This window comes from Chelonia mydas, chromosome 2 (assembly GCF_015237465.2).
Source record: "Chelonia mydas isolate rCheMyd1 chromosome 2, rCheMyd1.pri.v2, whole genome shotgun sequence".
NCBI classification, from domain to species: Eukaryota; Metazoa; Chordata; order Testudines; family Cheloniidae; genus Chelonia; species Chelonia mydas.
This window is the reverse complement of record NC_057850.1, coordinates 234,422,896-234,449,283: the sequence shown is the minus strand read 5'-3', so window position 1 is coordinate 234,449,283 and position 26,388 is coordinate 234,422,896. Positions and strand designations below refer to the sequence as shown.

Here is a 26,388-nt window from a genome sequence, read left to right as displayed (position 1 = left end):
GCAGAGAGGCTCGAGGCGCAGCTCACTGGCCGCTGGGTGCAGACCTTTGGGGGCACGTGCCCCCCAACAGGAGTACTAGTCCCAGCACCCGGTATCTCTGAGTCTGTGGTACCACTCAAGGGACCTGTCAAGGGATTGATGGTACCATTCCTTGGACCGTCGCTGATTCCCTAGGAGGGCATCACCATGTGTGGGCACTTCCTGGCACCGGTCCTGCTCAGACTCCTGATCCTGCTCATCAAGTGCAAGATGTGGATTGACAGCTCCAAGCCGTTGTGGATCCGTCGAGCGCCACCGGTCCCTAAGACCCTGCTCCAGATCGGACTCCAGGCGGAGTGACTGGCACTGGTCAGGACAGAGCCACTGTTCTGCTCCGTCCTAGTCACCTGGAAGCGAATGCTCAAGATCCAGCCCTGGTTCGGAGCAAGGTTCCTTGATGGCAGGACAAGTTCTGATATTGGTGGTACCGGCTACATTGTCGGCACCGAAACTGGACCCGTGGCCTCAGGCACAGTGGCCGGCGCTGTGGTACTCATGGGACCCATGGGGGTTAATCCAGCCCTCCCAGACTGCCTCTTTCTCCTGCCCTCCTCCAGCACACAAAACCTTGGGTGCAAGGACCCCGCAAGTCCAAGAGGGAGCAGAGGATCAAGCCTCCGGGCCACCGATAGTTGTGGAGGACCTTACAGCACCGGCATCTTCCTCATCATTGCCAGACGAGTCTGTAACAGGGCTCTCTCCCCCAGTTCCTCCTAATGATGCTAAAGCGCACCAGGAACTACTGAAGAGGGTCACTGCCAACCTGGGTCTTCAGGTGGAGGAGCTAGAGGAGCCCTCAGACTCTCTTTGATGACCTCTGCTCCATGGCACCAGCCAGGGTCGCTCTGTCCCTTCATGATGGGGTCTCTAAGATCACTAATGCCCTGTGGCAAACTCTCTCCTCCCTGCCACCCATCTCCAAGAGGGCTGAGCGCAAGTACTTTGTGCCATCCAAAGGCCACGAGTACCTGTACACCCAACCTGCTCCCAACTCCCTAGAGGTAGAATCGGTTAACCACAGGGCATGACAAGGTCAACCTGGGGCTACCCCTAAGAACAAAGATTCCAAGAGACTATACTTGTTTGGGCATAAGGTTTATTCGTCCTCTAGCCTAGTTGAGGGTGTCCAACCATCAGGCCCTCCGGGGACGCTATGATTTTAATATGTGGCAAGCCATGTCCAAGTTCGAGGGCTCCCTTCCTGAGGCTTCTAGGAGGATTTCTGGGCTATTATGGAGGAGGCCACAACTATGGCCAGTGCGATGTTCCAGGATGCGGCGGACACTGCTTCCTAGCAAAGCTGAAGTTTTGCATGATCTCCCTGGCCTCTATCATCCCCTCCCTGGATCTGGTGGACTGGTATGCCGCCCTTGATCTGAAAGATGCGTACTTTCACATTGCCATCTTCGAGGGACACAGACGCCTCCTCCGGTTTATGGTAAGTCCCAAGCACTATCAGATTGCGGTCCTCCTGTTTGGCCTAGTGACAGCACCGCAGGAATTTACCAAGTGCATATCGGTGGTGGCTGCCTTCCTCAGACATCGGGGTGTCCAGATCTACCTGCAGCTTGACGACTGGCTAGTCAAGGGCAGAGCCAGGTCCAAAGGATGTCACGATGCTGTTACCCGCCTTCCGTCACCTGGGTCTGTTGGTGAACGACAAAAAATCCACATTAGTTCCGGTATAGAGGATAGAGTTCATTGGAGCAGTGCTCAAGTCGAGGCTGCGCCAGGGTGTTCCTGATACTGGAGAGATTCAGGTCACTGATGGACCTCATCGCAGAAGTCTCTGCGTTTCCCTTGAACCATGGTCAGGGTTTGCCTGTACCTACTAGGTCACATGGTCGCATGTACGTATGTGGTGCTCCAGGCCTTATAGAAGGATGCAACCCCTGCAGCAATAGCTGGTGTAGGTCTACTCCCAGTCCAGGGAGCACTAGGAGAAGGTCATCACCATCCCCACAAAAGGCACTTACCTCGCTGCAATGGTGGACTGACCTCAGGAAAGTCCTGGAAGGAGTTCCCTTCGTCAGCACTCCTCACTCAGTCAAGTTGGTTTCAGACGCCTCGGACCTTGGCTGGGGGGTGGACCTCTGGACCCTCCAGACCCAAGGTATGTGGTCCCCAGAGGAATTGACGCTACACATAAATGCCAAAGAGCTCAGGGCGGTACGCAGAGCATGCGCAGTCTTCCTACCTCACCTGTTGGGCAGAGTGGTCAGAGTCCTCACGGACAACACAGCCTCGATGTTCTACGTCAACAGGCAAGGCAGAGCAGGGTCCTTGGCCCTTTGCCAAGAGGCACTCCATCTCTGGGACTTCTGCATCGACCATGGAATCCATCTAGAAGCATGTCACCTTCCGTGTGCCAGGAATATGCCAACAGATCACCTACGCAGGGACTTCTCCTCTCACTACAAGTGTGTGCTCCACCCGGAGGTAGCCGGCATGATCTTCTGGAGGTGGGAAACTCTCCAAGTGGATTTGTTCAGCACCAGGCAGAACAGGAGGTCCCACAGATTTTGTTCCAGATGGGGTCTGGACAAGGGCTCCCTCTCCGACACCTTCATCCTGCCATGGGTAGAAAGCCTGATGTATGCTTTCCCTCCAATTCCACTCATCAGCAAGTGGAATCAAGCAGCAAGCGAAAATCAAGAGGGACAAGGCACAGGTTATTATGATCACCCCGGCGTGGTCTCGCAAGCACTGGTTCGGGACGCTATCAAGCTTGTCAGCTATTCCTCCCTGGCCCCTGCCAAACTGACCGGACTTGCTGTCACAGGATCATAGCTGACTCTTGCACCCCAACCTCACGTTCCTCCACCTCACGGCGTGGATGTTGTGTGGCTGAACCTGGATGAACGGGCCTGTTCAGAAGGGGTCCATAAGGTCCTCCTCGAGAGTAGAAAGCCCTCAACTAGGCAGACCTACCTGGCAAAGTGGACGAGGTTCTACCACTGACCAACCAAACGGGGCATCTCCTCTTCACATTCTTTGGTGCAGTTGATCTTGGACTACCTGCTTCGTTTAAGGAACCAGGGCCTGGCGCACTTCTCTGTCAGGGTGCATCTGGCAGCCATTTCAGCCTTTCATCTGCCAATTCAGGGGCGACAGTGTTCTTGCAGGACAGGATGGTCAGGTTCCTTAGAAGCCTTGAGAGAGACTTTCCTCAAGTCTGATCCCCGGCCCCTCAATGGGATCTCAACTTGGCTCTGTCCAGACTCACAGGCCCGCCCTTTGAGCCTTTGGCCTCATGCTCCCTATCTCATCTATCATGGAAGGTAGCTTTCCTGCTGGCAGTTACGTCGGCGAGGCGAGTCTCCGAGCTGCGAGCCCTGACCTCAGAACCACCGTACACGGTCTTCTATAAGGACAAGGTCCAGCTCCGGCCCCATCCGGCCTTCCTTCCCAAGGTGGTGTCCACGTTCCACATGAGCCAGGACATCTTCCTTCCGGTCTTCTGCCCTAAGTCCCATGAGACTAGTGAAGAGAATTGCCTTCACGCTTTGGATGTAAGAAGGGCTCTGGCTCTCTACCAAGATCAGCCAAAACCTTTCCAGAAGTCGACTCAGATTTTCATCTCTACAGCTGATAGGATGAAGGGCCTCCCAGTGTTCACACAGAGGATTTCTAACTGAATCACCTCTTGCATTCGGACCTGCTACAATTTGGCGGTTGTCTCTCCGCCACTGATCGTCAGAGCCCACTGGACCAGGCATCTTCGGTGTCCTCCCTGGCACACTTCTGGATCCAGGACATCTGTTGAACCACAACATGGTTCTCAGTGCGCATGTTCATGGCCCACTACGTCATCACTCAGTAGGCCAGGGATGATGCTTGTTTCGGCAGAGCTGTGTTGCAATCTTCACGTCCGTGAACACCTACCCACCTCCGAGGGGTACTGTTCGGGAGTCACCTAAGTTGAATGGACATGAGCAATCATTTGAAGAAGAAAAGACAGTTACCTTTTCCATACCTGGTGTTCTTCAAGATGTGTTGCTCATGTCCATTACAGAATGTGCACTCCTTCCCCACTGTTGGAGTTACCGGCAAGAAGGAACTGAGGGTGGGGGAAAACGGCGGCACACTATATACCGCAGCATGTGCGTGCCACACCGGGGGCGCCGGAGCCGGTCCCCCGGTACTGCTGAGGGAAAAACTTCTGGCACTGGTGCATGTGGCGAGCACACACACCTACATTGAATGGACATGAGCAACACATCTTGAAGGATACCAGTTGCAGAAAAGGTAACTGTCTTTTCCTGATGCGGCTGGCCAGCATAATAGAATTTGCCAAAAGGAGCAAGCCAAAGAAATGAGCTCAGGGATGGTAACTTTCTGTTTTGGGAAACAGTGAAAGATATAGCCCTTGTTGACACCCTCCTTTGTATGTGTATAGCAAATGCTTAAATTTGCTGTTCAAGTTTCCTTTTCTGTTTTTTCAAATGGAACGTTTCCATATGTGAGAAGTGCTGCTTGGTATGAAAGTTAAATAAAAAGCCTTAAGTGACATAGCAGTCAGTGGTAGGACACCCAGGTTCAAACCCATGTCTGTTGACTCAGTCCTGTGCTTAATCTGCGAGACCACAGCACTTCAGTTTGAGCCGTGTAACCTCTTTAAGTCTCAATTATTCCATCTGTAAAATAGATTTTTACTGTAAGGGAGTTAAAAATAATGTATTGGACCGAAGATATTAATAGCCATAGATAGGTAGGGCAGATATTAGCCCCATTTTACATCTAGGGTAACTGAATTGCAATGTGTGAGTGGATTGTCTAGGAGGCACTGTAGCTAGAATGATCAGGCCGCAGACTGGGAGTTTGTGACCTGAATACTAATCCTGATTCTTGGACCTCTGAGCCTCACATTCCCACCTGTAAAATGGAGGTAACGTTTAGAAGCTGAATAAAGTTTGTAATGTGCTATATAAGTACAAAAGGCCAGTCAGTGGCTCGGGTGGTAATAGAGTTCAGGTCCTTGTCACTCTTAGCTCTGTGTTTAAACCACTAGACTACACATAGAACCCCCTTCCTTCAAAATGTAAACTGTGAATTTTTGAGCAAAAGTGACTGTTAAAATGTTCAAATTATGAAGAATATTGTTTGTGTGAAATTTCTTCGGAAATATTTTAAATTTTGGAAAATTGCTCCAATTTGAAAGAAGCTTGGTGCACTTGAGAACAGGATAATTTCAACAAACAAAACTGTTTTTGTGATACTTTTGTCCAGTTTTATTAAGCTGGAGCTTTTTTTTTTTTTAAAGACCGTGGGCTTTTGTCATTTGAGATGCGGAGAAAGAACATGTCTACAAATGCTAAATTAATAAAGCTGCTGAAATAAGTTATTGTTGATTTGCTGGAAAATAAAATACATGTGGGCCTACAGTAGCTGGTTAAAAATTTAAAGATAGAAATATATATATTCTTTCTTTGCTTTGTGATGGGGCACTTTGCTGTCACCTTCTCAGGTGGTGGTGAAATAGCTTAGATCAAATGTACACAAACAGAACTTAAAATCATAAGGTAAAATTGTGTGATTTTTCTCTCATGTACTGTGTAAGATTCATGAGTTTTCTGTCAAAGCTGCTGCTGCAGTTTTAGAGCAATAAAAATTAAATCCCAATCTCCGTGGGTGACCTCAGCATTCCTGCTTTCAAAACAAAACTAAATACATATTTCTCACCTGTTTTTTCCTTCTTGCTGTGGTGAGGGCCCGTAAAACCCTTTATGAAATCGCTGCAGCAAGTTGGGAATGAGAGACGTGAAATGAAAAATCCCTGCCTAGTGCTCAGATAGATAACGGATGGTGCTATACATTTACTCCTCGGCCATCCTGTTTGCTGAGCGTTGTGCACACAGACAGACAATATTCTGCTGAGATGAAGCCAAAAGCCAACCAAGACCAGAAGTGTCAACCCCCCCCGCTTCAATAAAATGTTTGCTTTTAAGGTTTTTATTATTTTCCCCCCTTTACCTAATCTCATCCGGGGGGAATCCCCCTTCATATTTGTTAAAGAGAATCCATCCACTCATCCCTCCATCCCCAAGAAGTTAGAGGAACATTAATAGTCAGATGCTGGGGAAAAAGGATGGAGAAGATGTGGATAAGGTACTGGACTCATTGGCTGAAATCTGCCTTTAGTTCCCATACTTCCCCTGTGAGGTTGGGCAAGTCACGTAATCCCTCTCTACCTCAGTTCCCAGTCAGTAAACTGGGGATAATAATCATGAGCCTACGATGAGTGTATTTTCGAAGAATGTGTTTGTGCCTTCTCCTTCATGGTTTAGGAAAGGCTGATGCTAAGGTACATGAAAAGTGGTCTTTCTTTTTTCCTTACACATTTGTAGATAAGGTAAGATGAACGTGTCTCCTCAACATTGAGTTTCTCTCTGTTCTGAGGGCCATGCTATAGACCTGTTCCCTTACAAAAATCAGAGTTCTGTTCTGTGTTTTGTAAAGTTTGGCCGAAAATCTACCTGAAAGAGCCATCAGTCAGCTGAGCTGGTGAAATTAATGAGAGGTTGGCTGAGTGCACAAACACTACAGAGACCATGTCTCCTCAGGCTTGGCACATGTTTCACATGTTGGCCTTCCTGCTTCTGCACAAGTCTTTGAACAGCCTCATTCTCAACATATCTACTGAGCTTGTAGAGAAAGTATGGAAAGTGTGTGGTTTGGCTGAAGAGACAGAATAATGGTTACGCCTTTCTCTCTCATCGTCCTGTGAGCAACTTCTTAATGCCTATCAACCACGTTTTTTTACACCCCGCCCCCACCGATAGTGTCCCAGTTTTTCCACTTTGAAAAAGTGGTCATCCTCAAATGAGATTGTGCGCCACCTGCCCTACTCTTCAAACAGTAGTACTAATTTTGATGGGTCTGTCCCACAATCTCCAAGTTAGACCTCTACAGCACCACAAGTCTTGAATCATGTTGGCACCCATAAAGTTTCCTCCTGTGATTTCCTATAATGATTTGTTATTCCCATTCTATTTATTTGTTGTTCCTCTTCCTACCCAAAAAGATGATTCATCAATACACCTAAATAAATAAATGCCAGCAGTCCACCACTCATGAGCAACTGTACAAAAAGAAATTAATCTGGAAGAGGGAAAAATGGTAAGGAAATAGAAGGTTTTATGCTTGGAAGAAAAGAGGGATTTAAAATAAAAATAAAATGCACTTTGTAATATATAGTCTGAGTCCAACACCCACCATCCTCTGGATAAATATATGTACAAAAACAAATTCCTGGTGAAAACTGCAGAGTTGTGCACAACTATTTTTTCCTTAATCTGTTTGGTGAAAACCTGTTTTTTTTTGTATGCATAGCTACATACTTTTAGAAACTGTTTACAGAAGGCTTGCAGGAAAGATGAGCAATGGCCATCTCATGGTGTCAGAGAGAGCCATGCAATGGGGGGAAGTGTTGAAAATATAAAAGCCTAGGATCTGATCCCTGCAACTCCGCCTCACATAAGTATTCCCACTGAAGTTCTTCTGGAACTGTCATGTGAGAGAAGAATGCAGGACTGAACCCCAAAATATCTTAAATTTGCTTATTTTGACATTATCCTACTCAGTTTAAAAGAAGTTAGAGGCTTCGGATCATTTCAGAGAAAGGGACTGCATGGATGTAGAAAATGAAAACAAACTTGTAAGGAGTTTTGTGGCTAAATGAGTACGAAACTGCTTAGTGATGGAGTACATAGGTACTGCTTTTTAAATTTGTGTATCAGATGCAGATCCATTGCTTATGAAAGGTTTCTTAAATATTTGATGCATCTCTTTGGGAGAGAACAGTTTTAACTTGCTTTTTGATTTATGAAATATGCAGGCAGGAATAAGCCCCAACTTCTGAATTGTAATTGCAGTACATCAATCACCATATGCTCTTTTGTTTGTTTTGCACTATCTTTACTGAGATTTTACTGTGAAATTAATGAGTAAAGAGAGAATTGGGAAAGAGAATTTCTTCACAGCCCTGAGAGTTTGAGAAATACAATCTGTAGCATGCTTGATAATTTTTGGTTTTGCATGTGCACATGCAAAGATCATGACATTTTTGATATTCCTTTGTAAACAAGAGAGATCAGCATAAGTTTGATTGACAGACTAACAGATTTCAGTTTAGTCTGAATTTAATCCGTATCCTTCAACACTGAATATCTACATATAACACCAGCTGCACAGCAAAACCATTCATTCATTGCATCTGTCCTAAATAATTGGGGTGGGTGTGGGTATCAGGCCTTGCTTGTCACTCAGAGGTATCGTGGAATATACAAAATTGGAATTGCACAACTTTGGAAATTCATGACCATAAGGCGATTGAAGTTAAATATAGGAATGACTTTTAAATGTGGCTGTCTTCTCATTGCATTAGTAACTAATGATCTGCTCTTTATGCATAATAGATTAGTCCCATTCATGGAAATGTAGAGGCAGTCATTTTCTAAAGACTTCAATAACCAAAATGAGTAGTGAGTGGGTCGTCTGTCTCGTCTCTTTCATAGGGAATGCAAAAGACCTGTCCCAAGATAGCCTTTATCAATAACTGGAAATTACCCATGTTTTAGGTTAGCAGCTTCACATGCTCTGGGAGAAGACACTAGGCTATGAAAATTCTTTAACACGGTTTCCTTCTAAAACAAAGATCAGCACAAATATTATGTAATTAGAACTGCTGCCTTGCTAAGCATGTCTTATGGCCATCATCTGTCTGGTCTTCTTTACCTTCCAAGGTCACGTTCTGAAATAATCTTAAACTAGACAGACTGTTAAACTGCATCGTACAATAATACAATAAACTGAACCTACCCAGAGGGGAAGGGAGACCGCTAAGCAACGGTGTCTGTCTCGTTTGATATACACAGATTCTTGTAACAAGTCACTCACTCACTGACTGACCCAATTAATTTCCATATTTCCGCTGAACTAAAATCTTGAAATTTGGCGCACTAACTCACAGAAAACTGCTGACTAAAGAAAACATCTCAAATTTGACTTCTCTGTCAGAGATCACCCAAAAGGTCATCCATTGCTTAATGGTCTCACTACGCCACTAGATACCTATCAGGGAGTATCCATTTATTTAAAAAAAAAAAAAAATCCCCGTAGAGTAGCCTTGTTTTGTATAGTGGCTTTGTTCTGGAGAAGTTAGTCACTTCAGATCAACAGTTGTTTTCATACCTGCTCATGAATGGTTGATGTCAAGTAAAAATGGAATGAAGGTATTGTACCAAACCTCAAACATTGTGAAAACTAGTAAACAGGTTATACTAATATCATAAGAACATACTACTGCTTGTCCTTGGGAAAGATGAGGTTGTGTTCCGTATATGAAACGTTATTGTTAACATGATTTAGAATCATACAAGACCAAACATGTCTCAGTGCAACACATACTCCTAGGGGAATTCTGTGCCAAAAAATGAAAAAAATCTGCGTGCAATATTTTAAAATTCAGCATATTTTATTTGTCAAAGAAATACAATATAATCACTCTAGTTTCAATTATTTTGGTAATTTATTTCAAAATACCAGTCAGCAAGTATGTCAGTAACAATACAGGTTCTGGAATTTTATTTTTTTTGACAAATAAATTCCATACTAGGCATATTGATACAGAACTTTGAGTAATTCATTTAAACTGCAATAAGAAACTTATTTCCTGCATTCCTCAGAAGCAGTGCACAGGCTTAGTGGATTCAGGGGCAACAGAAGAACTGAGGGAGAGGGAAGGAGCCTGGGAGAGAAGCAGTGGGGCTGTTGGATTTGGGTGGGAGAAGTATGGAATAGGTTGGGGGGGGTGGGTGGAGAGAGGATTGTTAGGGGGTTGGGGAGCCTCCCCCAAGCACCCCTAGCTGATCCCTGCTGTGGAGCCAGAAGGTTCAGGGCATGAACAAGCTGGAAATCGCTTCCCCCGCCCACTCCAGAGCTTAGCTGAGGCGGGAGAGGCTTCCCCATGTCAGCGCTGTGTGGGGCTTTGGCACATGCAGGGCTCAGGTACTCCTGACCAGTGCCCCAGGCTGGAGGGTTTGGGGCTTTCCTATGGCACCGGCCCAGCCAGAGGCAGTGGAGGAAGAAAGGAGCCAGCCGGCCAGGCTGTTTGTGAGCTGAGTGCTCTGACCAGGGGCTGGTTTTCCGCACAGTGTTGGCACCCCACCGGGAGGGTGGGGGGATATGGAGGAGTAGTGGGGTTGGGCGTTGAAGAAGGGGCAAAGCAGAGAGAGGACAATGAGAGGGGGAGCATGTAAAGGGTCGCTGGGTGGGCAGCAGAGGTGATATGTAATTGACTGCTGCCTGGCGCCTGCCTGCACTCACCAGCCACGTCAGCTCACAGTGCGAAGCCGGAAGTGGGACCGGGGGGTGGAGAGAGAGGGAGGGACCTGCTTGCAGATAGCTGGCACACGGTGGGGGCTGCACTGATGGTTCATGGGGGGAGCGGCTGGCCGCGTGTGGGGCTTCTTCGCCTGCCCCTAGCCTTGCACACCCACCCCCATTGTCGGCCACTGGACCCCCCCTCACTTCTGGTGCGCTAGGTGGCTGGCTAGCAGGGATCCGGCCAGCAGGTCCCGCCAGTGTAACACCAACAGACCCCAGTCGTCATGATCGAACCTGGGGCCTCTGAAGCTTAGTGCGTAAGTGTCTACTGCATGAGCTAAAAGCCATATGGCTCTTAGCTAAGGCTGTAGAGCAAACTCATTAATCTCTCTCTTTCTGTAAGTGGTCTCAGTGCCACTACATGGGACAGAACACCACACTCAGGAGGTGTGTGGGTTACACCAGTACTGACTGGGGGGTGGGAGAGACAGACAATTTGGGACACCTGCAGGAGAGCTTAAATACGGGACTGTCCCTTTAAAAATGGGATGTCTGGTCACCCTACCCTGCATCCCCCTTCCTATTCAGCCCCATGTTCAGTTCTGTTACCCCACTAGCTCCTGAGCCCATGCTTCAGTCTGTCCCCTCCACTAACTCTTTTGAGCCTCAGTCCGTGACCCTGTCCCCCGCCCGCCCCGAGCCCTGTGTACCCTGCTCAGTCCGTGCCATGCCTCCTCACCTGGCCCCACTGTGAGGAACACAACCTCTTCTGCCTCACTGTCTGCTGACTGGTTGCCATCTCTTTTGGCACCACAGCAGTTCCTGGTGGGTGAAAGGTGTAATTGCAGCCCCTTTCCAGCAGAATCTATATCCTGCAGAAGAAAAATCAGGGCGGGGGGCATAAATTCTGCGCACGTGCAGAATTTCCCTAGGAGTAAACATAAAACGGCCCAGGAGTTACTATGCTCTCTCTTAGATGGCCTAGTGTAATGTGGGAATTAATATAATTTTTATAATCATCTATCTGTTACACCAGTGGTTCCCAAACTTGTTCCGTCGCTAGCGCAGGGAAAGCCCCTGGCGGGCCGGGCCGGTTTGTTTACCTGCCGCGTCCGCAGGTTCGGCCGATCGCAGCTCTCAGTGGCCGCGGTTCGCTACTCCAGGCCAATGGGAGCTGCTGGAAGCGCTGGCCAGTATGTCTCTCGGCCCACGCTGCTTCCAACAGCTCCCATTGGCCTGGAGCAGCAAACCGCGGCCACTGAGAGCCGCGATCGGCCGAACCTGCGGACGCGGCAGGTAAACAAACCGGTCCGGCCTGCCAGGGGCTTTCCCTGCGCTAGCGACGGAACAAGTTTGGGAACCTCTGCATTAAACTTATTCGTGGAAACCTTTCTGTTTAAAATCTGGTCAATAAGATTGGTGGCCTCAGATGACCTTCACTTGACCAAATAGGAGGCCTCATGCTCAACATGACCACTTCATAGAATAAATAAATATGTGTTTTTTAAACCATTCTTACCTCTAATGTGGTTTGAGGACACTTGAATTATTCATATCTGAAAATTGATGACTTCTGATGGAAAGATCAAATCTGGAATGTTTCTGTATTCCAGTGGTTCATAATGAATGGGTGTAACAAATTACAAGATTCCAGATCAGTGGTAAAATGGCATTTGTTAGTGGCCAGTCACAAACATATATAAATTACGGCTGTTACTCTGAAACCTGTCATTATGCAAGGCACTGCATTTAGCCGCATGGAGTGGAAATCTATCAACTGCATGCTTCTGCAGTTTCCACGATATGCTATGCATCCGATGAAGTGAGCTGTAGCTCACGAAAGCTCATGCTCAAATAAACTGGTTAGTCTCTAAGGTGCCACAAGTACTCCTTTTCTTTTTACGAATACAGACTAACACGGCTGTTACTCTGAAACCTGAAATTATAGATTATTATTCTATTAACCCATTTATTTTATATCTATATATCTATGTCTATCTATATAATTGTTATTTAAGTTGTTATATAAGAGAGTGAATACAACGTAAAGAAATGTTCACATGGGACTAGAAGTTTATACATTTTCTGTATATTGTCCGTGGATAAATTCCACAGTATGGGGCTGATTCTGCTGCTCTTATGTTGAGTTAGGGATGTAAAATGTTAACCAATTAACCGGTAAGCATTAGTCTTACTGGTTGACCTGCCTTAACCGTTGATCCCCGGGCCAGCTGGCCGACTCCAGTGGCCCTGCACCGCCCAGCTGGAGCGGCCCCAGCCGCGCCAGCCGGCCAGCCCTTTAACCAGTTAACTGTTTAAATGATTAAAAAATATTTCATTGAAATGATTAACTTTTAAAATGGTATTTATATCCCTATGTTGAGTAGTGTCATACTCTGCAAGTAATCCCATTGAAATCAATGAATCTGTTTGGGGAGTTAGGTGGTACTCAATGCACTTGTGGGTGGCAGACTCTATTTTTATCTATGATAAAATTAGATGTACAGTAGTTAGTATTTTAAAATGCATAATGCTCGTAGTAGCGGGAAGATGATACGATTAGAGCAGAAGACTGGGAATCGATATCTGGGCTCCAGTCTTCAGTTATGTTACACTCTATGATCTTGGGCAAATAAATTAATACCTCTGTGCCTAGCTTTCCCATTGTCACAGGGGCATTGTGAAGCATAGTTCTTGAATGTGTATGATGCACTTTAAGATTCACTCATGGCAAAGGGAGTATAAAATTGCAGAACATAATTTTGTAACTAGATATGTGTGTGTGGTTTTTCGTGGATTGTGCTCAGATTACACCATATCATCAGTGAATAGCATGCCAGCTTCCTGTTACCTCCTCTTCACCTATGCCACAGATCACATTTTGCTGCTGTTTCTTGGAATTCAAATTATGGTGTTTTGTGCCAGCAATCTAGTTGGCAAAAGTATACGTTTTCCTAGTTTGAATTCAGTATTTCCTCCTCTCAACCCGCTCCACCCTTGTATCCCTGATCTAAAATGGCAGATATAATTTTCTTTTTATAAACTGTCAGTTTTACAGATGGATGCCTGTAGTGCTGCAGATGAGCAATATGAAGTACATTTTTCAAAGTTCTGCTTTGAGTATCTGTGTACGCTTTATTGCAGTATTGCAATGCTTCTCATTTGGAGCTAAGCTCTTCTTTAAATTCAAAGCTCCTGCATGTGCAACAAGCCATATGATGTTGCTGTAACTATTTTCTGAGCAACCAGGGTAGAGGAATAAAAATCACCGTTCCAGAAATGTCCAACAATGCAGTAACAAGAGTGCATAACAGAAGTTTAAGCAAAATAAGTCATTGACTGAAACAAAGTCCCTTGCGGGAGGGTCAGTAGATGAGAGTGGATGGCTTGTTGCAGAAATGGTTATGGTGGGAACATCAGTCAGTGTGTGCAACTTGGGGACAAGGAATCTTTAGAGAGAATTTCATCTGAGATTATTTTGATCCATTTCATTGTTGTTATATTCCTATCCCACAGTAACAGTAAAAATTGAAAGCATGCTCCTGTCATATCAATTTTACATCAGACATATGGGAAGCAAGAAACACATGGCAGTTCATATTTTGAGAGTGGCCCAGTAGCAACTGAAGTAACAGGCATGGAAATTTCATATTGCAGGGTTCAGGATTTCTGTTGTTGGGATAGGGTGACTTAGTAAGTTTAGGTTTCAGAGTAACAGCCATGTTAGTCTGTATTCGCAAAAAGAAAAGAAGTACTTGTGGCACCTTAGAGACTAACCAATTTATTTGAGCATGAGCTTTCGTGAGCTACAGCTCACGAAAGCTCATGCTCAAATAAATTGGTTAGTCTCTAAGGTGCCACAAGTACTCCTTTTCTTTTTAGTAAGTTTAACAATTTTACAACTATAGGTTTAAACCACAAACTGGTTGATGCACTGACAGCTAGTAATTAAAGCATTGCTGTACAGAGGTCACGCTAATGCATCATCTTATCAACAATTTCTAGAGGGTCTCCCTAATGACAAGCTTATTGTCAGTTGTAAATCGTCTGAAATTGAAAATACAGCAAAATCACTGTACTGTTTTTTTTCCAGCTCAGAAAAAATTCAGCAGGGAATCCATACTAAAGTAAACCCCTTAAGTTGCTGGCATATGCATTTTAATTTGAAATGCAGTAAAATGCTACTGTTGAGTGTTGCTGTAATGCTGTGACCTAACAACTCTAGCATTATACTGATCAGTTCCCATTACAAATATTATAGAACCGTACATGTCGGCAGTCCCTTAAAGCTGTTTGGGGAAATTCTTCTTAAAAATTAGAACATTTAATTATAACCGATGATCCATGTCAGTAGCAGTCTCGTGAGGACTCTTAGCTGCAGCTCCAGAAGAAATGAGTTTTCTGTATGACCCTGGTGGCTACCTTGTTAAAAATCTTGTTTTTATGTGATATTGCAGTTAAAGTGACATGCACCATGTTTGCATGTCTGAGGAAACTGGCGTGCTAATGCTTTTTTGTTTCGTTTTAAAATGAATGGGTGATAATTTTTAAAAAGGTTCCTTGATTATGTGTTTGCATATTTTATCTTAGTTTAGAACAATTATTTTAATTTATTTTTTCAGTGGCTCCGAATGTGCAAACTGCATCTATCGTAGTTCTGCTCCTCTCCCTAATATTTCCTGCTATTTCTTTAGCTCTGATAGTGGGAGTAGTGGTGGAAATATTGCTGTAGATAGGACACCCGTTGGCCACCAGCAGCATAAGTACTCTTCTATAACCTTGCTCAGAGCAGGACTACATCAGACTTTAGTTAAAATGCCAGTGGCCAGCCTTGTCTACACTAGTGTTCACTGTTGCAACCACCAATGAAGAACAGCCAGTGGCAGCAATGGATAGTGGGATATTTTAGAAAAAATGTCTATGGTTTGTCTGTACTAAGTTGTTTTCTTAAAGTGTTCCACTGTTGGTATCACATTCTCAGCTCTATTGGTGATCGCAGCCATGTGGACTAGGTACACCACAGTTCCATTTTTTACTTGCTCTGAGTAGGTTAACAACATTGTAAAAGCACCAGCAGCTACGGGAACCTGGTCTTCATTAGCATTCTATTTTTGCTTCCACCAGTGCAGCTAAATGCTGGTATCAGCTGTGGGACTGTGTTGGGAAAAATAACCTTGTATAGAGGAACTTAACTTCTTTTGGGAGAAGCAGCTTACTTTCAAATGGTCCGGAGTATTAGTGTTTGATGCTTACTTTTAGCAGAAAAGGATGAACACACATACCCCATATGTACATACGCCTATGTCTCTCATAGAATATCGGGGTTGGAAGGGACCTCAGGAGGTCATCTAGTCCAACCCCCTGCTCAAAGCAGGACCAAACCCCAACTAAATCATCTCAACCATGGCTTTGTCAAGCTGGGCCTTAAAAACCTCTAAGGAAGGAGATTCTACCACCTCCCTAGGTAACCCATTCCACTTGGTAACCCATTCCAGTGCTTCATCACCCTCCCAGTGAAAAAGTTTTTCCTAATATCCAACCTAAACCTCCCCCACTGCAACTTGAGACTATTACTCCTTGTTCTGTCATCTGGTACCACGGAAAACAGTCTAAATCCATCCTCTTTGGAACCCCTTTTCAGGTAGTTGAAAGCAGCTATTAAATCCCCACCCCTATTCTTCTCTTCTGCAGACTAAATAATCCCAGTTCCCTCAGTCTCTCCTCATAAGTCATGTGCTCCAGCCCCCTAATCATTTTTGTTGCTCTCCGCTGGACTCTTTCCAATTTTTCCACATCCTTCTTGTAGTGTGGGGCCCAAAACTGGACACAGTACTCCAGATGAGGCCTCACCAGTGCTGAATAGAGGGGAATGATCACACCTTTTTCTACAAGGCAAACATTAATGCCCAAATTTTGACAGAAAACTCAGCTATTTGCTAGTGCAGTGTCAAAACACAAATATCTTGGCGCATACTCCATGCAAACCCACAGATGTTAGGTTATATCTGGTGCTGTCACATAACGTTCCTGATTTAGTGGATTGAGACATTACTATGAAAATTTAATTGTAAGCAAAAGCGATGGTCTTGAATAACATCTAGTTAAATTCAGAGTCTAGGCTTTGGTGCTCAGCTGAAGTTGGAATACAGGCCATGATAGTGCTGTTGGGTTTTTTTTCTTTTGTTCTCACAAAGAGCTTTTACTTTTTGTACATGATTAATGGAGACTAAATGGGGAAGGAGTTTTGTGTAGAATAGATAAAACTCTTGTTTAAAAGGCTGTGTTGAAAACCGTGTAAATATAGATCAATCATAATAGAATTATATATGAAAAATAAAAACAAAATGCATCTCTTACATAAGAGGCAGGGATGTCTGTTTATTCAGACTAGCTGAAGGTCTGTTATATGACAAGGACTAATCAATGACACATGGACCAATTGTGGTTTTTCTTCATTTCAAATCATATTTCTTTTATTTCCTCATCCAGATTGTGATTTTGTTGTACTTTTCCACCACCTAAAATGATTACAGTTGATTTTCTTGGCTCACAGTAATTGCACTGACCATTTCACTGAAAGAGGGAAATAAAATGAGAAAATCCACAGAAAGAATTCCATTCATTACACACTCCTTGCTGCCTTCTATAGCACTGCTAAATAAACTTGTCTTCAGCAGAGTTCTACAAGTAAACTAACAGACTTTCTGATTTAAAAAAGAAAGAGAGAATCCTCACCATCTATTTTTGCCAGCATAGTCCTCAATATGCCACTCTGAAAAACCTGAGTTATATTTTTGCCACTTTTGACTGATCTATGCCTGGGTAAATTAGTGTACTAGAAAATTTTATTTGAATTCAGACAGGAATTTTGTTACAAGGATATCTGGGTCTGGTTCAATTCATGCTTTAATTTCTTGATGCTTAAGTTAATTTTCTGACTGAGTCCATTTTTAGTAAACAACTTGTCAATCACGAGGCATTAACACTCCAATGCAATATATTTAAGAAAAAAGTTGTGTTATACCAGAAATCTTGCCTGGAAAACTTCATTATATATCCCATTTATGTATGGAAGGTTTCATTTTGTAGCATTTCATATTATGCCCTACAATATGTCCTTTACAATTTTCTTTCCCTGTAAGTGTGTGTGTGTTGGCACAGGAGGTATGTTATAATGCTTAACTTGCCTAGGGTAGCACCCTATTGCTTGTGCTTGGCCCAAGTAGTAATGGGCTGTCTCCTCTTGTAGTTTATTTGCCTAGGGAGGGAAAAGTTGCTCTGAGACCCTGAAAATGTTGCTGAAATATGTACCCATCCAGTAGAAATTTAAGTTGGAAGAGACTGTGAAAGCACAAGCTGGTGCAGGAGACCCTCATAAAGCTTAGTTCGAAATTTACTGGCTTAAATAAGAAGGGAGTCTTTGCAATTAAATGGTTGTTTACAGACTCAAGGCAATAGAATTATATATGCATCTTTCCAGTGTAATTGTCCAAATTCACTTTCTCCTTTTTCAGTGTTTCTTTCATATTATCTTAAAAACCAGCTGCATTGTCAATGTGCAAGGACTGGTTGTGTTTTTTTATAAGACACTTTCTTTGTTTCTTTTGAAATAGAAAGATGAAAACTACAGAAGCTTACCTCGGGATACTAGTAACTGGTCTAACCAGTTTCAGAGAGACAATGCTCGCTCATCGTTAAGTGCCAGTCATCCCATGGTGGACAAGTGGCTGGAGAGGCAAGAACAGGTAATATATATTAATATATATATTACTTTAATAATTTAACCTTTATGTTAGTCCACAAATATTACAAAGAAACAAATTCCTAATTGATAATGGTTCTGGAAGCATGGGTATTCGCATCAGATATGTAGAGTGTAAATATGTATTGGGATTCCTCTGCTTCCAAAAACTTCATCAGGACTAAAAGTAGAAATCAGGAAATATCACCCATTTTTGAGCCATACACTCATTTATACAGTACGTGGAGAGTGTTCTGATGAGCACTGCTATTCTTTGCTACTCTTCTTCACAGCTGGTATCAGCAGGCTTGTTTTATTTAGAGATTGTTGTTTTGAAGTAAATTTTATTGCTGAAAAGCCAGTAATGTTACTCACAAAGCTATTTAACTAACTAAGGATCTATTTTTGCATATCTTTTTTTAAATGCTCTTTATTCTTCTGAACCAGTGACATGTCATTCGATTCTGGCTTTAAAGTCATAACGGTTATTTGCCTTTATTGCCACTATATTGAAATTACCAGTTTTAAATTTTTCTTTTCACACAATAAATAATTATGCCTAATGTTTTCCTCCTTTATTAAGCATCTCATGGTTATGAATATTGAAAGACTTAAAATGAAGATCAAGATTGCTTGATATCACTGTTGCTTGATCAGTTTGATGTTCAGTAAATATCCATATTGCAAACTTGTTATTTGGAACCATTTGCTGATTGAATTATGTGTTGTAGATTTGGTGCCGTAGATTGTAAGCAATCTCCTGTTGCAGTGTTTTTTGTTTGATTTTTGAGGCATGCCTTCCTGAGTCATTAGAATCTCATTGAAGTACTTAAATAAGCTGTTGTCTCAGCAAAAGGAGTTGGATTAGAAATCTTAAAATTAACCTTCCTAGAAAATGTCAGTGATATTGCATATTTAAACATCTATTTTCCAATAAATGTTGTATTTTGTGAAGTTTTGCTCACAGTCCAGTAACTAGACCCACTTTACCCAACTTTGTGGTAAATAAATAATGCTATGGAAGCCTGCTTAAACAACTGTAGTCAACTGATTTAATTTCTGTAGCTGGAAAATTTTTATTTCTTGTGATCAGTTTTTTTTAAAATGAGAGAGATGATCCATTCATTACATTCTGGATGTTAATAAGTCACATGTACCTGGAAGAGCGGGATCCTTTGGTGATTTCATATCAGCAGGATAAGTAATTAGACTGAAAACTGTTTAACAGGGCATGAACAGCGGAAGGAAACCCATAATGAGAATGGAATGAAGCACAGCACTGGGGAGGGAGGGGAAGAGCCTTACACATGAAAGAGTGGATGCAGGTGGAAATCCTGTTTACTTCTTTTCTCAAACTTAACATCCTTTTGAATGTCCCTCTGAGCCCTTTATGTTTCATTGGATAAACATAATGCTTTTTCATTTAATAAATTAAATTTGGAATGCTTGGTAATAAGCAAACTGGAACTTACTGAATATAAGCACATGTTGCACAGTGAATAATAACTAAGCAACAAGTCCCCTCTGTTTGTGAAGCAGTGTTCAAGAAGTTTCAAGTAGATAGTGGGGTTGTCCAAGGGACTCTTCTGTCCTGTCCCGCTCGTAGTATGGAATCATAAGAGAGTCTTTTGGATTTTAAAATGCTCTGAATTCTTTAGTTCAGAACATAAGGTGAGTAAATAGTTTCCTGCAGCACTCTGAATTGGCTCTTCCTTGCCGAGCCTCTGCTTTTCACTTACCTTTCTTTTGGGAGACACTCAAGGCAGTAGAAGCTCTGCAAATGGAAATAAGCAACAAGAAAAAAAAGGCAAATAGGAAGAATTTAAGTGTCTAGCCTATGGTGTGGCCTACCAATCTGCCTAGCCAAGTCATTTGGTGTCTTTAATCCCTATACTCTACAGAGGTGTGGCGGTGGAGCTGGTATCCTCACTTATGCTAGTACAGCTACCAGAAATGGCTGTGGATCTGGTGACAAACCAAGTGCAATGACAATGCTAAGAAGCCGCCAGAATATAGCTGTGCTCTAATATAGCTGTTTGGTTTCATAGAACTGAAGCGAGTACCAGGTTCACTTGTGTTGGTCCCAGAGAGGTTGCTCACTGGAGGAATTTCCTTTGGAACTGTGTTACTTAAGGCAAGGCTTATTTTGTATACGTGTAAATCCTGTGCCTCACCTTTTGCTCTTGACATATGGAAGAAAGGAAACTTCCCAAAGGGTCCTGGTAACCTTCAGAGATAGCTAAATGTTGTGAGATTCTGCTTTGAGGAGCACAATTAATTCATTAACAACTCACCAGGATTACTAATGTTAAAGACCCCCTGTCAAGACTGATTCCTCACACTGGCACTCTGAGTGCAGAAGGTGGGGGTCCGCAAGGATTTTAAAAATTAATATTTGCCACTCCAGGCTTGTATTAAACTCCCAAGGTAGCAGTTTTTCTCTAACCTTGGCTTGGTAAATGCTGCCACCACCTAAATGCAAACTCCTTTTCAGATCCCATGAAGGAGCATTTGGGAATTCCTTCCTGTGGGGTACCCTTCAGACCTTTCACAACCCCCCCCAAGGGAAGAGCTGAGAAAGGAAATTAGCTGTTGCCATCAGCTAATTTAACAAAATATGCACAAACCTCTTAGGACACCAAAAATCCAATCCAGTTCTTAAAAAAGGTAAATTTTATTAAAAACAAAAAGAAAGAAAGTACATCTGGAACTTCGGCTTTTGCTAGATTTTAAAAGAGGAATTCCAAAACTTAAGCACCCAAAATAGCTTTCTTGGGGGTTCAGCTTAAAGGTTACAAGCACACAAAAACATCTGGGGTTCACACAGAGGAGTCCACAAGCCTTACAGAAAATAAAAGAAATAAACCTAATCGCATCTATATAAACATTCCCTGTCGCAATGAATCCTCTTGGGTATGGACGATGAATTTTCATACCTGGTCCAAACTTTGCACAGCATTCTGGCTGTCCCTGTCTCTTCAGCTCAGAGAGAACAACCAAGAGATAAAAGGAAAGCTTTTTTCCCCTTTTAAAAAGTTCTAGCCTTCCCGTTGGCTCTTTTGGTCAGGTGCCCACTCCCTTTTCTTCAAAGGGTTAAAATGTCCCCCAAGTACAGGTGAAGCCAGCAGCCACCAAGAGGGGCTTTATAGCTAACTGGTTGGCTGGGTGTCCATAAAAGGGAGCAGCCCCCCCCTTCATTTATCAGGAATCCCCCCCCCACCCGAGCCACTAGGTGCCAGAGAGATAAAGGTATTTTTACAAGAGAGAAAACATATCTCATTTCCCATACAGGCCCCTATAGAGCCGACTGTGATCTTGCAGTGAGATTGTTATAGGATGATATAAGGAGTAATATACCCGGCTTCTGTTGGTGTCAATACTGGCACTTGTTAAAGAAATAGCTCTGCTTCTGCTAGATAAGCTGTTGCCAGCGGGGGAGTGGGGTGGGAGGAAGTTTTGTTTCATGGTCTCTGTGTGTATATAATGTCTTCTGCAGTTTCCACGATATGCTATGCATCCGATGAAGTGAGCTGTAGCTCACGAAAGCTCATGCTCAAATAAACTGGTTAGTCTCTAAGGTGCCACAAGTACTCCTTTTCTTTTTACGAATACAGACTAACACGGCTGTTACTCTGAAAGCTCTGCTTCTGTATACTACGATGGATGTTGGGCCTCAGTACGGAGGGACACTTGAAAATATATAGTACAAATAGCAATTAGCTTCATCTGTGGTACATTACCAGGCCTCTACTACATTTTGAAGTGGGACATCCAAGAAGATGAAAGATTTGTGTCTGCCTTCTGAATTGTCTTAGGGAATCATGGCTCTATATGATGGGTAGGAATCTGTACTTCAATTTAGGGATCATTCCCAATTCATTTACAAAAGATTTAAACTATTCGCTGAAAGAATCAACAAATTTAACTTACAGAAAAGTTTGTTATTCCAACCCATAAAATAAGACATGCCAGAACTGGTTGCACGTTGAAGAATTCCTTTGCTAGCAGGAATTTGAAGGTTTAAATTCAGACAGTTTCAGCTTTCAAATTTTTCATAGATTGCTGTAAACTAACAAGCCATTCTAGAAGATATGGGCCTCTATTGTTTCATTGGGCAGACAAGCTCACTCTGATAGATTTCAAAGTAGTGTTAACATAAAGTGTTCGTTACTCTCTACTATTTATCCCTTTAAATAATAATTAGAAATGTATAATTTTCTTATGGAATCAAATTAAATGAAAGTAGTGCTTCTAAACTTTTCTTCTTAAGAATTCCCAGTAGCAGACTTGTTCCAAAGAATCAGTTGAAGATAGTTGGCAATTTTCCCAAAATTTGTTCACATGCATAGTATTACCACTGTTCAATTGAGAAATCATAAAATAACTAACTAAAAAGCTCAGCCCACCTGAAGCGGTTTGCGGGATTGGATTCAAAGATTGGGGAATGCCATCTAACTGTAGAGGTCATAACAGTGGGGAGGTTGGAGTGGAGAAGGCGAGAGTTAAAGTTAACATTTGGTGGAAAGTTTAAATACATATACAGATTCTATGGCGTGGTCATTTCAGTTTCTATAACCAAATATTGAAATTGGCAAAGATCAAGTTTACATAAGAAATATCACACTAAAATAGTATATTCTTTGCTTTACTGGAGAGGCCCTACCTTTTAAAAGGATTAAAAACTCTGTGCTGTTTTATGTGGTAGTCGAGCAGAAGAAGGGGAGGGAAAGGGAGTTATATTTTTGATTGTTTAATTTCTAAGGCAGCTGATCAGAAAAGCCATTTGCAAATCTAAAGGACAGCATTCAATTAAATTAAAACTGCATAGGAATTATATAAATTGATTTGTGTTCATTAATGAATAAAAGCAAGATACTTTATCGAGCACTGTTCAAAATACACAGTGGCTTATTCAGCACAGCTCAACATAAATTCAGTTTTCCAACAAGCATTTTAAAAAAAAATTAAGAAAGCATCAAATTTAGAAGATGAAATGCGCATTCATGGTCATCACTGATGAACAGTGCTGAATAGCAAAATCCCTGAAGCTCTGCAGTATTCTTTAAATACAGAAAATGAAAATGGATTTTTCCCTATTCGAAAATGGGGGATGGGGAAGAAGAAGTTAGGTAATTACTTCTGCTCTCCTCCTGTGGTGGAAACTTATAGAATAGTAGATCAAGCTGGGCAGAGCTCTTTTCGCTTTAAACATATCGCTAGCTGCCTCCTTCCTCTTACAGTTAGCTTCTTGCTTGTGACAGCTGTCAGCACTGAAATACAAAGGTAATCTCTGTGTGGTCTTTCTGGTTCTTTTCCTAGCAATGATATCTGACATGCAAATATTGTTAGTGTTTGATCTCCAAGCACAGAGTACCTGCGTTCAGCTTTGTTTTGAGCAACTGAATGCTTATTTTTAATATGAATAAATCTACCATTTAAAAATTTTCAGACATTACGAGATAGAATGGTATTGTGGGTTGTAATGCTGCAAAGAGTCTGAGCCTGAAGCAACGGTAGGAAGATTGTATGATGCCATCTACTTGAGAAGGAGATGGTATTCATCTATCAGGGGATATAAGCAGCCACCAGATCTTGAACTGTACATTTGCCTTAGCACTGTAGCTAAGGCTGAGTTTCTCTCATCTTTTCTTAGTTCCCTTTTTCAAGTTCTTGTCATTGGCTTGCATCTCACAGGCTTGTTCTTGGCTCCAAGGTGTGGTTTTATTTTGTTTTTTATGGTTTCACCATTTTTGTGTTTATATAGTGTTAAAAGTTGGTGATTTTTATGCTTACAGGAATTAGTGAGTAGTTTTTTCCCCTCTTTTGGGCTCTGAACTAGTGCTGTTCAGATTTAAAACTTAAAGCTTGCTGTCACAGTTCAGGGCAGCTGCACCTGTACTTCTTGTCAGTGGTCCAGCAAGGGCACTCATTCTCAGCTTCCCGGCTGTTGCCTTTGTGGGTGCAGACCTGTGTCTCACTCCCTTCTCGCCTGAGTATGTCCCGGCTGCACATTTCCCTTCCTTCACTGTGTTGTTCACAGCAGAGAGAGGCTGCCCAAGCACACCTGTTTGCTTTTTCTTCAGAGATGGTTAACAGTGTGACTGCCCAAGATTATTGATACCACATCCCTCTTTTAGTGCAAGCCTATTTTATTCTTAAAGTAAAAGCTCTACAGAGAAAACATATTGAAAACAATAAAAGAACCTACACGCATGCCAATAAGTTTACCAGAGATCACCTCAACTCTAGCATGGGCTCTGACAGAGGCAGTCCTTCAACCTCCTCCCCACCCAAAGGGGTTTACTTTGTGGTCCCAAGTTTATCACAGCTTTATCTCAAAATAGTCTTATGGGGCCTCAGTAGGCCAAGTCCTTCCAATCCTTCACTCAGTTCCTCTGTGGACAGGGATCTTGTCTGTTTGCTGCTGAGGAAGAGGGCCGTGAGCTGGTTTAAAACCAGGCTATTTATCAGACAATCCTTTCTTTGTCTGTTAGTCCCTAGAGAATCCAATTTGAGCGTAGTGTGTGTGCACCTCTCCAGAGGTGGCTTCCAAGGGCTGATAATGAAGGAAATACATCAGCATCCCCATCCCTACTAGAAAAGACACAGACTATTCTTCTTCGAGTGCTTGTTCACGTCCATTCCACATTAGGTGTGCGTGCGTTGCGTGCACGAGTGTCGGAAACTTTTTCCCTTAGTGGCTCCCGTCGGGCCGGCGGAGCCCCTGATTGGCACCACTGCGCGGTGCATATATACCCCTGCTGCCCGACCCCCTCCAGTTCCTTCTTACCATCCGTGGTGGCGTTGGAACAACCTCTCTCTCTTAGGCTAAGGGACTGCTCTCATCCTTCTCATAGATAGCTGTTATCAGTTAGTTAGCATACCTTTGTTGTGGACACTTAAGTGATTAGGTGCTTGGAGGCACCCAGCACCTGCCCCGGGCCGTGGGGCATGCCGCAGGCCCACAGGTTTAAAGGCTTGTGCCACATGCCGCAAGCCTATGCCAGTTAGTGACCCCCATGGCTCGTGTCTACGTTGCCTGGGGGAAGAATATCAAACTGAGCGGTGTAAGATTTGCAAGGCATTCAAACCAAGAACAAACAAAGAAAGAGACTTTTGTTTAAAGCAGTTGTTGATGGAAGCCGCATTGTAGCCACTGGGCCAGGAGCGCCCGACACCGGCTCCAGCTTCCTCAGTGCGTAGTGCCCCAGAGCTGTCAGGAGACCCGGCACCGGCTAAACACAGAAAGCTGTCGGTCCCAGAGCGCCAGACTAGGCCCCGGCACCACTCGTCCTCCCTGGAGCGGCCCACGGCGCAGCCAAAAGGAAAGCGCGGACGTTCCCCAAATAGGAGGCCGGCGTCTTCCAAGGCCCCGAGCACCAATAAGAGTGGAAAGGCCGCTGTACCGGCGCTGGCACAGGTGGCTTCAGCACCACAAGTCCCACTGAGCCCAGGCCTAAGTGACTCAGTGCGGACAATGGGCTCAAGGACTTAATGGATCAGCCCTCCACTCCTGGCACCTTTGAGGCAGCAAAGGACCTCATTGAGCTGTCGGTGACGAGCCCCCTCCCGTACAGGGAGAATCCTCCGGCACCCATGCCACGGGTGCCGTTGAGGGGTAAACTGGCAATGGTGTGCTGTTCAAGGACACCGTCCTGGCATCGCTCCCGGAGTTGGTCCCAGTTGAGCTTCACATCTGCGGACTCCCAGTTACCCACGGCTCAGAAGGAGGTCGCGGTACCGGGAGTGAGTCGGAGCGAGGAAGTAATGGAAGAGGCACGACGCTCTCCAGCACCGATTAGAGACCGGCACCGGGAGGAGTCGAGACGGCCCTCACCGGAGAACTCCCGCAGACGCCGATCCCGGTCCCGAGAATGCTGGTGCCTGTCCCGGTCCAGATCCCGTTCCCGGTCCCGGCAATATCGGTACCGGTCTCGCTCCTGTTCCGTTAGGAGCCGCTTGTCGACCTCCCACCGGCACAGATCGTCGGCATTGCCGTGGCCTTCGCGGTCAGTGCCGACTCCAGTTACTCGCTCCATGCTCTGGACAGCAAGGACCCTCAGACGGGGTGGCACCCCCAATGGGGGCCGCCAGGTCATTGGCCCTTCTGGACTCCTTGGGCCTATCAACGGTGCCAAGGGGCCCAGTCCAGGGCGAGCTACTTGGTTCAGCAGTCCCGGTCCCTGCACCAATGCCTGATGGCGCTGGAAGCTACAGTATCCAGGCCTCCTGCATCCCCCCAGGATAAACCGGAGAGACCAGCACTGAGACCAGTGCTGCAC

General features: G+C 44.0%; 1 protein-coding gene across 16 annotated transcripts in view; it reads left to right on the top strand.

Annotated features, from left to right (window-relative positions):
• Nucleotides 1-26,388, top strand: part of PARD3 (par-3 family cell polarity regulator) — a 645,228-nt gene that overhangs the window by 289,622 nt on the left and 329,218 nt on the right. For 11 of the 16 annotated variants that reach the window (XM_043541454.1, XM_043541460.1, XM_043541453.1 and 8 more), the window contains exon 5: nt 17,979-18,110. The exons of the other annotated variants lie outside the window; for them this stretch is intronic. In XM_043541454.1, the coding sequence (XP_043397389.1) occupies nt 17,979-18,110 (132 nt within the window). The remainder of the gene's footprint in view (nt 1-17,978; nt 18,111-26,388) is intronic. 16 annotated transcript variants of the gene reach the window in all.